Source organism: Platichthys flesus, chromosome 9 (assembly GCF_949316205.1).
Source record: "Platichthys flesus chromosome 9, fPlaFle2.1, whole genome shotgun sequence".
Lineage (NCBI taxonomy): Eukaryota > Metazoa > Chordata > Actinopteri > Pleuronectiformes > Pleuronectidae > Platichthys > Platichthys flesus.
Window position 1 is genome coordinate 8,175,914 of NC_084953.1, and position 12,765 is coordinate 8,188,678.

The window sequence follows — 12,765 nt, forward strand, 5'->3', positions numbered from 1 at the left end:
GTCCATTTCCTAAACCTTACCTAATTCTTCTACTACAATGGATATGATGATTAAATAAAACATGATGTTTTCTTTGTTATAGATTATAAGAGTTTGCTGACATAAGATGTTTTTGACTATAAATGGATATAAGACCGATGAGGTTTAAGTGTTTAGTTACTTTGTGGAGATGACATAAATGTGAACAACAACAGATCAGCTAATGAATTCAAATGGAGGGAACATGTTCTTTAATGTACTGACAAATAGGTTTACCAACTTACTTCAACATGAATAAAAAGACATCTGAAGCTCTGCTGACATTTAAGAACAAAGATATTTTATTAATATCAGATTCAAAATAAAAGTATTCACACAAACACATATTGAGTAAATATATGTGTAGAAGAATAGCTCTTCACCCTTCAAAAAATGTAAAAGAAAAAAATGAATAAAACGAAAACAAACAGTTTTATTGCCCGTCGCCACTTCACTTTTACCATGGTTGCCGGGACACATCCCATTCATCAAAAAAAAAGTAATCATTTATAGAATAGGAGGAATAAACACACATTAACAGACTGAGAAATGACTTGCAGTACTAACAGTGGTACTAGAAGCAGCACTTGTTGTAGCACTAGTAGTATTTAGCTGTTGAGTTGGAGGTTCCCTGTGGTTGGTGCTTAATTAAACGGAACAGCAGAAGTGTTAAGAATCAGCCAATGTAACATTATAAATACACCAGAGTCCCCCCCCCCCCAATCCATGTTACAGTTCATTTCGGACCCTGGCGTCGACCCTTGCGCCCTCATTGTGTACCCACTACACTGTAACTGGAGCCCTCACTGGGTTAAATGCATCAAACTGGAGGCAGAGGTAGATTTTCCTGAGAAGTTGTAAGAGACAAAAAGACAGAGCCTTGTTTCAGTTCTGAAGCTGATGCAGAGACACACGAAGCACGCACACACGCAACCACACACACACACACACTCACTCACTCACGATTACGTCACACGCTTCCCTAAAGTAATGACACTTATCGTCATGATTATCGCTATATTAATAAATCTGCTCTAAATGTAATCTCTGTGTGCCACGGTTGCTACAGCATTTTTCAAGAAAACAAAAAGCAAAGACAGCAAAAACAAACAAACAATATAAACATGATATAATCCAGAGCCCTAAAAAGCCATATTTCAGAAATAATCTATTAAATGAATCTCGGTAATACAGGTAAATAAATTCATATTACAATTGTCACAGCAGAAGGCATCTTGTTATTTTCTCAACATCATCCTTTCCCCTTCTCCACATCACCTGATGGAGGTGAAGTCAGTGGCGAAGTCCAGTCCAAAAGCCCCTGAACCCACATACACCCGTAAAATGCTCTGGCTAAAGTTCAACGCCTGAAGCGAGTGGGACCTGGTAAGAGGTTGTTTTGGCTACAGCTCCGGTGGGAGTGAAAGCAGCAGTATTTCAAGAAGAACAGACCAGAAGCTTTGATGTGTGAGATTTGGGGATCAACTCCTGAACAGCACAACATTTACTACTTATATTGTCGAGAAAATCAAGCTCCAAGACAAACAGAAAAATGCAATTTGCATTAAGACAATAAGTCCGGCTGCGAGGCAGTGATCTGATTTGTGGCCTCACACAAAGCAGACTGAAATGGAAATCAATCCGAGCTTTTAACTGCATTACCACAACAACAACAACAACAATGTAACCATGACAAACAGAGACATGGCCCGATAACTGCAGATGCAAAGTCTTTGCGCTGATCTAATGAGGAAAGCCTCCTGCAAACAGACACATGGCGCAGCTGGTAGCGTTCAGACAAAACACAGCGGGGCGAACCAGAGTCTGCTCCGACCTCAACACTCACATGAGGTGCCAACAGAGTTAAGGCTGACTCCGTGTTCACAGCTGCACTGTCCCAACATCTCTTCAAATAGCAGCTCCCTCTGATACACGGGAAACCTGCCTGAGCGCAGATCCAGAGAAACCGACAAGACCGGAGATCTGATTATTGATTATTCACCGATTGTGTCTTTGGTTTCCGAAGAAATGCAGATTATTTAAGTGTCACACGATGATTGAAAGAAAACCCTGGAAACACTGGAAGGAAATTAAGACATGAACACTTCAAATATGTCATTTGTTTTGCTGCATATGAATCATCCAGCCTTCAATTAAAACCAAGTCATTCCATTTAGGAGCTCTAAATTGATTGTGCGTCGTTACAAAAAGCCACCACCGAGGGGAGCTCTTACTGCAGAGGTTGAATCATCTCGAGGATACTGACTTCTCTTGATTCTCCCTCCACCTTCGAGTAAAAGGGGATTGTCTGCTCTCTCTACAATCTCTTTCATAGTCAACGATTAAAAACCCAGCAACTACTACATCTGGATTCGTTTCCTTGTGTGAACGCAGCCCTCAACAGGATCCTCTGTTGCGGCAGGTGCAGAGACATCTGCCAAAGCTTTCTGAGGATTTGAGGTAGAAATGGGGCGTGATTGTGATTGAAAAGATGTCAAAGTGTTTGGAGGTAAACTGTGTTGTCATAGCATCTCCTGATTGTCGCTACCACGCAATTAAATACATGCCGGCGTCCCCTGAGGACGCTGCCGTGCACCCACAGAGAGGGAGAGAAAGAGAGAGAGAGACATACAGAGAGCTGCAGTACCTCCGCTTTTCAAATGCAAATATCCCACAGGTCAATAGATATACGATAAACATGGATCTGCTGAAGTGTGTGTGTGGGGGGGCAGGTGCTTGAATGTTGCCTCAGGAGCCAAAGGGTCAAGGGGTTGATCCTTTAGATTCAGATTGATTGATTGATTGAATATTGATTGATTTTCGGGTTTCTCTAGCAGCCCCCCCCTCCGACCTGAAGCTCTGCAGCCACAAAAGGCCTCTATGTGATTGTCAGTCATTACAAGCAAATGTGACATCTGCTCCTCAGGCAGACAGACAAATGCAGGGCTCTCAGTGAGTCTCTAAACTGACCAACAAGAATAAACACACCCTTTTATACTGTACTATGTGACTCTGTTTACAGCAGCTTCAGTTGAACAGAGGTGACTGAACTCCCTGTTTGTTCAGGCTGTGACTGAAGGTTAGCATAGTATATAACACGCAATAACGAAATACTATATGATTTTCTGACATTTTATGCTCTTAAAGTAATTATAACATCCTCTAATCTATACTTTTTTTGGGGGGTGCAGAAGATCTGCATGGGAAATAGATAAAAACGATTAAAAGAAGAGGCTGGTTTACTCATATGTTGTGGTTTTGAGTTTTTTGTGTAACATAAATAAGATGATAGCTAAATATTTTATCATCAGGGAGAAATCGTTGGTTAAACAATGTTTGAGTCACAATTTCAAAATGAGTTTTGTAAATATTAATTTACTAAACTACTTGGTTAGTACAAATGTACTACGGGGGGGGGGGGGGGCTTAGTAAATCTTTTGTATGTTCTATGTTTTTCATTATATTATTACATTTCAAGATATTTATGTACACTGCATGATTATTTGAATAATGTAAAGTGTTTTCATTGTAGAAGGGACATCTGTAAGGAGTCTTATCGGTATTTCTAATAGGGTTGTGAATCTTCACGTGAGGCTCCATCAGGTGAATCACAACTAGTAGAAAATCATTCACGTGTTAAAAGGCAAAAAGGTTTCGGGCTGATTGATGTGTGAGTTGTTCACAAAAAAGGAACCAGGTATTGTATCATCTCTATGTAAAGCTGTGACCCTACACAAACTGGACTTTCACTTCTGCAAAAATACCCAAACATTTTGTTGTTTAAAAAATAAACCTCTGCTGTCAAAGAGTCACTGTAGTTAAATAAGCATCAGGCTGGTTTCCAGAGAGAATATGTAGAGGTAGGAGAGGAGGAAACTTTTATCTCAGTTTCCTGCTCGGCTTCGATATGATCGTACATCAAACTAGCTTCAAGTCGTCTGGCTGGCCTGCTGCTTTTCCAATCATTAGCCGTAACTGTAACTCAGTCTTCTGAAGAGGACCACACCGTCACTGATGTGAAGCAAATGAAACCAGGCCCAGTGGGCAGTCACAGCAGCAGCAGCAGTTTCAAACATGCAGGTGCAGTTAAAGTTGCAGCAACTTTAAGAGCTGCGGTTCCGGCTGCGTAAATCTCAATGGGATTCACAATTAATAACTAACTGCACAATTAATAATTAACACACGTGCTGGGTCGGAAGAATCTTCTCACCACAAGGTCCAATTTTACAGTTTTTCTGGAGCTTTCAACTGTGTCTCATGATCTTGTTAGGTTAGTGTGAAACAATGATTCTCCACGTTTATCCTCGTCTACCTGAGTGAAATGTTCTGCCTCTGATCACAAGTTATTTTAACTGACATATTGTATAACTGTCCAAAATACCCACAAATGCAGCTACACAAACTGCTGCTGTTGAGTCTTTGCCTGCAGGTAGTGTCCATCTGCACATCCGAACTGTTGCTGCTGCTATATTTCTTGCCTGTAGGTGGCGCAGGCTGGCATGCATTGAGCTGGTATGCAAGTAAGTGAGTCGATGATAGTTTTGTTTGCATCGCTGAATTTATAATGAATTGATGATGATTGGTATTTATCATTATTTTGTCACTTAAGTAAACTTAAATACAACTTCAGCTCTGAATTCCTATTTCGTTCTCTTTTCACTAAACTTAAACATCAGTGTTTGATGACTGTGTTTCTGAATGGGAGCTGTTGGTTATCTGAGCATAAAGAGAACTTTCCAGAATTGACCAGTGTTTGTGCAGCAGCTGGTGGCGATTTCCCACTGAGAGACGCGTCCAGAATCAAAGCCGCGACAGCCATCTGGTGATATCTGACTGATACAGTGAAACGTGATTAGATGGAGGTACTGTTCGCTCTCTGGTCATCTCATGCTGCGTTAAGGCCTCAGAACAGATACAAAGCCTGATTTACTTCCTAACGTCGGTAGGAATGAGGCTGCTTTGCGTCGGGGGTGGGGTTGAGTAACAATTTTTAACAACAAACAAACCAGTGAAGTAGCACGGGTTAAAGTTCAAAAAGCTAAATGATTGATCACCTTCAAAATGCGGAGACACATGTACTTGTGAGCTGAGTGCGGCGTCTCCACGGTGGCAGATTTAACCTTTTATAAATCGACCTGCAGAGAGTGTTTGTGCAAACACTAAGACACAAGCGAGTGCTCAGCCACTGCTATGATTAGCTCTGATCTTTCATTATCAAAAGCCCCAATTAACCAAAATCTCAACAAAAAAAACAGTCCGAGGATCACAAGACATTCTCTGTGTTATCCTTAATGGATGGCGAGCCAGTCTCAAGAGGACCCCGCCCTCGTCACAGAACAGGATAAGAAGCACTTGGATCAGAATAAGCACTAAGTCATGCAAAACCACAAAGCTGAATCAAACAAGCAAAAGCATTTGTAATCTATGATACAATAAAAAAAAAAAAAAACATCAGATATGAGCTGAATTAATTGTCAGGATAAATTTTTCCTGAAGATCAGATTGTCTCCGGACACCTGATTGTCCGTTGTGAGAGTCTCCTCAATAACAAGGATTAAGCAGACGCTCAACTCCTTTAAATCCTGGACAGGAAATCAAGAATTTTCCTACACGCTGACGGACTTTTATCTACAAACACATGCATGCATCTGACCTTAAGACAATCACTCCACTAGAAGGCCAAGTATCATAAAAAAGATAAAAACAAATCTCTCCGAGGGGGAAAGACGTTGAAAAGCATTACTCTGTCAAGTGTAACAGAAGACTGCGGGATATTATGCAAAGCAATGAGCAAGGAGGTGGGGGGTGGGGGAAGGGGAGGTTCACCTGAGAACAATGGAAAACGTGATATTCACAAAAAACATCTGATCCCTGAACGGCACCAGCAACGGTCGGTGTGAACACCGCCCGGGGCTCAGAAGATCCAGCGTGTAACGAAAGGCTTCAGCTCATTTCCCACCTGCTCAACAGACCTTATTCTTACAAACAGCCACTTTGAACATAAACCTGCATGATTGGCATAGATATGTATTGAACTGGCCTTATGTCAACAAACAAGTGAGCGGGAGAGGGGGTACACATCGTGCTGTTTCAGGAAGAGCAACAACACGACAACTGCATGAATTCAGCAAGGGCTGTCAGCCACGTAGCATTCCCGCTAACTAGCCACTGCATAAACTCTCTTGTTGCAATCGATAATGGACCAACAGTCGACCAACATCCATGCAGATTCTTTTGAGATCCAGGAGTTTCTTATTTTGCGTTTCCCTGAAAAATCTGTGGCATAGATATGAAATGTGTCGCTAAACGACACGGGTGCAGACCTGCACCAGTCTTCCACACAGATATCCAAACTGGCTGCCATGTGAATAAGGTTATAAGGTTTTACACAAAATGAGGTCACAGCGGTACATTGTTATATGCCCTGAAGAAACAACATATACCTTTAAAGCTTTTCTGATTAAAAATAGAAGATATTCATTTTTTTTTTATAGAATTCTAAATATATATACTTTTTTTCCTGCAGTGAGAGGATTGTAAAGATTTAAATGATAAACACAATAGAGAATAACAATAATGATAATAATGACAACGAAAAGATAAAATAAAATAAAAAAAAATCTCTCCCCTAGAGGATCAAACATTACTGTCAGTCAGTAGCTGTGTTTGTGTGTGTAAACAGTGCATTGCCCTTCCTGGTTATTACCTTCTCTTTTGTTCTCCGATAATCTGTACATTTATGCAGAAATAAATAATTCACAAGTTGTGCATTGTTAAGCATATACTGACTCTCAGTGGGGATAATCTTCTTTCAAAATTATTTTGGCTACGAAGAACAAAAGAGGTGAGTTTGAGAGAGAAAACCTGAGATAGTGTACTTCAAGTGATCCGAGTTTCAGTTGATGTCTTCTGTACGGTGTATGGGTCTTCTCTTTTTTGGCATAGATGATGTAGAAAATGAGGTTGGTTTTTGGCTTTACTTAGCGTGGTAATTTTTTTTTAAAGAGGGGAAAGGCTGGGTGTGGGGGAGGGGGGGGGGGTTGTTAAGACAACAGGTTGTTGGAGTTTGAGGTAGGTGTGTTCTGAGGGCCGACACGAGCGCCGGTGGCGGACAATCCAGAAGCACCAGATGAGGCTGAGCCGGCTGCCTGAGCAAAAAGAACGCCTGGAGAGGAAAGACACAAGCAGCACAGAAATTAAAGTAAGAAACACAGAGGGATCCTGATTAATGTCATTTCTACTGAAAAAGAAGCTTGAGCTGCTTTCAGGCATGAACTCCGGAAAATGTGCAGAGCAGCTGACTCAGACATTTGAGTTCTCACATACAGTGGCAAATCTGGAAATCCCTTAAATTTACTGTAAAAGTCTGGAGTTCAGATCATGTCTGAAAACATCTTCAAATAAACATTTTAGAAGATACTCTCTATGGATGGCACCTGGGTAGAGCGTGCAGGAGGGACAACATGACGTATGAATTCCACTGCCGAAATCAAATGCTTTAGTTTACAGCACATCAACACGGACGTCCGCCCTTTTCACCAAGAGCACTAGAGTCTCTTTGTCTTCCCAAGTTGACATATCTTCAGAATATCCGGAGTTCAGTGAAAACAGCTCAACACTCCGGAAAGTAACTGCACCTGACTTTTGTTCGACAAGAAGCTGTTTATTTACTTATCATTGGTTTATCTGTTATCTCTGAGCAGTGGTCACAGTCACCCTGACAAAAAAAAAAGTCACATCCCGGGACAGCGACACTCACCAGTGTACACCACTCCGTTGAGCTCCACTGACATGCTGATGCTGCTCGTGCCATTGGTGGTGAGGTTCAGGGCTGAGTTCTGCCTGCTCTCTGTGAGACAAACAAAAAGGAAAGCTGACCAATCGTTTTAACTCACACTAGTTTTCTTCCATATAAACACTGTGCAAATTTAATTTATCATATAAAGTCAACAAAATTCTGTATCAGGAAAATCTCCTAGTGTGTGAATTTGCAGAAACGTCCAGTTAAACATTTCTCTGAAATCACCTGGATCATCAGTGTTGAGAAACAGTTTGCGTGTTCACTCAGACAGAGATATGATCAAAGTGCACAGCTGCATTAGAGAATCCCCGCGCAGACAAACACGGGCCAACCAACAGGCCAACCTACAGGCCGGCTGTCAGCTACTTCCTGGTGTTGTGGTTTGTGGCAAGATTACAAGAAAGTCTCAAGACACTAGCTGCCAGGAAGCGGGAGAATGTGTGAAATTCACCTCGTATAAATTCGAGGATAATGATGACATACAATACTATTTTTAGCTCGTTAAGATTCTTAAACAAACGACCCTTAACATGAGAGCATAGCGGAAAAATATGTGTCTGATGTAAAAGAAACCACAGCACAGGAACTGAGCTGATAAAGGTTGTAACTAATCCAGGAGCAGATTTGTATTCATTATAAGAAGGAAGAACACATTTCGTATTTGATCTTCCATTTGAACTCGAAAAAAGCCAATTTAGTTGTTTTGTTCTCCTCGTGTTGGCTGATTAGAAAACTCCCCCTTGTGCTCAGTACCTTGGTTATTGATCCGGATGTTCATGGGTATCTGGGCGGTCATGGCCAGAAGGTTGTGTTGCAGTGCTCTCTGCAGAAGTCGGTGGTGATCCTCAGGCGACAGCGCCATCTTCTTCTCCGGAGGCTCACCAGCCTCCAGCTTGTCCCTCAGCTGCTCCAGAGCAGCCACCTGAGCAGCCATTGCTGCCTGGGCTGCCGCGTGACCCGCCAGGACACCCGGTGACAAACGAGCCATACCTTGCCCCGGCAGCAGGTGGACTCCATCTTCTTTAGGTCAGAGAGCACAGAGAGGGAAAGAAAGTGGAACTGAGTATAATGTGATATCAATATAAATTGTGTCCTTCTCTGCCGAATATGACAGAAAAACTGTTTGTCTGAGATGCACATGATGTCACGGCTGACACCAAATCCATTTATTCATTCAGATTAACTGGCAGACTTTAATATGGGGTTTGTGGTTTAGCTTGTTGAGGCTAACGTGCTGTAGATAGCAATAATAATTTTGGATAGGTGCTGGTCATGTGATTGAAGTCAGTTGTGCAGGAAACCCACCCAGGATGCACCAAGGCCATCATACCATGTTTCATAACATGAGTTATATTGTTTATGTTGTGATCCAAGATGTTCCTACACTTTGAACCCTGTTACATCAGTTATCACAAGTCAGTGTGGTTAGATCACAAGTGATGGAGCATGAACGGAGAAGTTCTCCCTGATGGACATACAACATTTACAGTGATATAATAAAGAAGTAAATAAATATAATTCAGCAAATAAAACAAATACTTGTATTTATTAAAAGTTCCATTTTAAGTTGAAATTTAAATGAAATGCCAAAAGTTCTTGCTTATTTTTTCCACTTCATACTTTCTTTACAATTTATTTTTGGATCAGTTTGTCTTTTCCCACAGAATCTCAAATGACATTGTGTTCAAACTTATATTTGTCTAGTACTTCAAACAGCATCCAGCTTCAAACAACCGAAAATTCTAGATATCTGGACCCTGAACAACTCTGTGTTCCACAAATGAAGAACATGTCCCTGATGTGTTTTATCATTAACACAATATTGAAGTTTTCCAAATTTTTAAAAACAAATCAAAATCTTCAGCCATTTAAACTTCTGATGACTGAAAATGACCGACATGACCTTGCTCAAACAATAATCATCAGCATAATAAACAAAGTCACCTTTCTTGATCTTCTGGATAGGCGTCAGCGAGGCGCCGTTGGTGCCCATAGTCAGGCCCACACTGGATGTGTGGAGCTTCGGCGAGGACAGCATGGTGGGCGTCCCGTTGGGCGAGTAGGTGAAGAGGGAGCTTCCAAAGCTCTGTCGTCTGCCCTCCCGCCGATTGCTGTCAATGGCTGCCTGGAGCTCGTTGGGGTTGCTCAGACTCCTCTTATCACATTCATATGGGTAGAGGTACTTCATGTATCTGAGAGGAACACAATGGATTTATTCAAACAGTGATGACCTGAGCTCCGTCTATGAGACATTTGAATACAAAGTTTTGAGAGTGGAGTTTTATAGACATGGACAGTTACCAGACATTGAAACCTGACAGCTCAGGGGGGGGGGGGTGTGTGAATGTGTGTGTACTGACTGTGTGCGGAGGGTGAAGGCTGCACTGGTGATTGAGGTAGGCAGGTTGAGTCCCTTGGTGATCTCCCTCCACAGCTTCTTGTTGATGACCTCCACCAGGCCACCCTTCTCTGTGACCAGCCTGTAGAGCATGTGCAGATCCAGGACCTGTTTGGCCATGATGGGAATACGATTCACCGGGGTTCCTAAAACCGCACACACACACACACATACACACACACACAGAGAGACACATACAGATGGGAAATGTCAACAGAGAAATAACAAACACTCATAAGAAGAAACTGTTTTCTTGCATGGAGCGTCCTTCACAGTGGCAGCAGAGAGAAAAGACAAGTGAATGTTTTACTACATAAAATCGGTATTGGCATCGGCCCCCAAAATCCATATCAGTCAGGCTTTAATTTAAACTTTATATTATCTTTTAAATAACCTAACTTAATATAATATTGTTTAAATGTATCTCAAACCATATACTAACCAGCATTTGTTTGCCATGACGAAACCTGAACAGGCTGGTTTCTTGTCTTTAAAATGGAGGTGATGTGAGTGCAGATAAATAAAAGACTATAGATTATAATATATAATAAAAGACCTTAGGACAACATAAGTCAGTAGTTACACTTTTATATTAATCCATGACAAATAATTTTCCCAGCAGAGAAAAATTAAGCTTTTAATGCTGTGATCATCACATTACATGACTTCAAATAATGAGTGATCCTAGATACATTCCCCAGGCCCAACATGTAACATAAAATTAATCCTTGATTTGCCTTTTAATGAGCAATGCATCATTTATGAATATGGCCTGCAGATGGCGCTCCCACATTCTCACAGAGGACTTGGGAGACCCGCCCATTGTTGGTGGCTCTGACAGTGTAAACATCTAGTGCTGTTTTTTTGAGTTGTGAGCACATGCCTGTAGTCTCCCACCCTCTGATCTAATTAAATCAGCCATGAGTCCCCAACCCCTTATTGCTACTTATGAGAGAATCATCTGGAATGAGCTACTGGACATTAATGTACCTAAAACACGAAAATACAACATTACACAATTCACGTTTCCAAAGTGTGACAATAAGTTTGCAGTTTTGGCGTTATGTGTGTGTCATCAGTGTGAAGATCCTGGACGATGGCTGAGTCAGTGTTTATGGGTATGTGTGTGCGGTAATAGAATTGGGGCAGGGCCGTGTGGACATTTCGAGGAAGGGTGGGTAAACCAATCCCTTTCCCAGGCATTGATACAATGTGTTCCCTCTAGTTATAGCCTGGGAATGACGAGGGGCTGCAAGACCATAAGGCAATCGTCTCCAAAATGAATGAAGACCCCCACCCCTCTGCGTGAAAGATGAGAAGACAGCAGTGTGTCGTATGTCAGGGAGAGATGGGGGGAGACCATCCTGTCTATATCCAACTATTAAAAGCCTCTATATGACACAATGAGGATATGACACGGTAGGAAACTGAATGGAAAGAGGAAGCAGTGTTCATGGATGTAAAATCCTACATGCACAGTTACAAACCTCTTTTCTGCATGAAGCTGAAGAGGTCATCAAGGAACTCCTTTCTCTTTGGGTCTCCATCCAGTTCATACAGCTGCGAAGTAGAAGAGGAGGGAAACTTTCATTTAGGCAAGAGATGTTATCATATCTAACATGTTTGAGATCTGACATTGGAAAACCAAAACCAGCACAGCTGTCATATGTGCTATGGCAGCGAGATGCTCCAGCTAAATAAACTAAAAAGAAACTAAAAAGATCTGGCCACATCTGAATGTGCCAAACAGTTGCCTCCTTCCGATCACCAGAGGAGACGGCGGATGGGGGAAATAGAGAAATGCAGTGGACCAGTATGGCCTGATGAGAACCTGATGTGGGTCCAGCTGCTAGCAGGGCCCCAGGATCTGGAAAGTTCAGTGAAAGTTAGCAGTAAAAATTGGGGCACCTACTCGGGGGAGTACAGTGAGACCATTGAGCCAGTGTTTTTCTATTTTTCAGCCCAGTTTTGCCAGCGTGATAGTGAAATCTCTCCTTGAATGCATTTCTATTTATGCGTCACACACTTCAATCTAACAGTGACCTGTATACTGCATGAATTTACCAAGTACACCTCATCCAGTTGAGCTCATGCAGTTTCACCATGTGTTGTTGAAGATGGTAGGTTTGGAAAAACAATGTACCTGAGTGAGCATCAAACCAAACCACAGAGGATTGAACCAAGACGACTGACCGACTCACTCACAGTGAGCAAGCAGGCCATTACTAGCTTTTGGTGATAAGGCGCGACACGTGTTGAGTAATTTCCGCAGTGGAATTTATACATCATGTTCTGCATGATCTACCCAGGTGCCACCGCTCATCTGAATGATCTAGACATGTTTCTGTTGGTACGAACACGTCAGACGCTGCTGCCGTCATCAGTGAAAGACAAACTGCGGAGAAAGTCTTTTTAAAACTTACATGTTTTTCACAGAGTTCATTTCTGAAAACAATTTTGCCTCGACTCAAAAAGCACCTGAAGCTGTTTTTTACTACTTTCACAACAACACAAAAGACCATCGAAAGATTTTCTGAAATTAAATTTG

At 41.8% G+C, this 12,765-nt stretch overlaps 1 protein-coding gene across 1 annotated transcript in view; it reads right to left on the reverse strand.

Moving 5' to 3' along the window:
* Positions 1–297: 297 nt before the first annotated feature.
* The window catches only part of arid3a (AT-rich interactive domain 3A), a 42,773-nt gene continuing 30,305 nt past the window's right edge, over positions 298–12,765 (reverse strand). Inside the window, exons 4-9 of the mRNA XM_062395538.1 lie at positions 11,705–11,777; positions 10,180–10,363; positions 9,764–10,011; positions 8,573–8,839; positions 7,778–7,867; positions 298–7,183 (exon numbers count right to left, since the gene is read on the reverse strand). Of these exons, the coding sequence (XP_062251522.1) occupies positions 7,062–7,183; positions 7,778–7,867; positions 8,573–8,839; positions 9,764–10,011; positions 10,180–10,363; positions 11,705–11,777 (984 nt within the window). The 3' untranslated portion in view covers positions 298–7,061. The remainder of the gene's footprint in view (positions 7,184–7,777; positions 7,868–8,572; positions 8,840–9,763; positions 10,012–10,179; positions 10,364–11,704; positions 11,778–12,765) is intronic.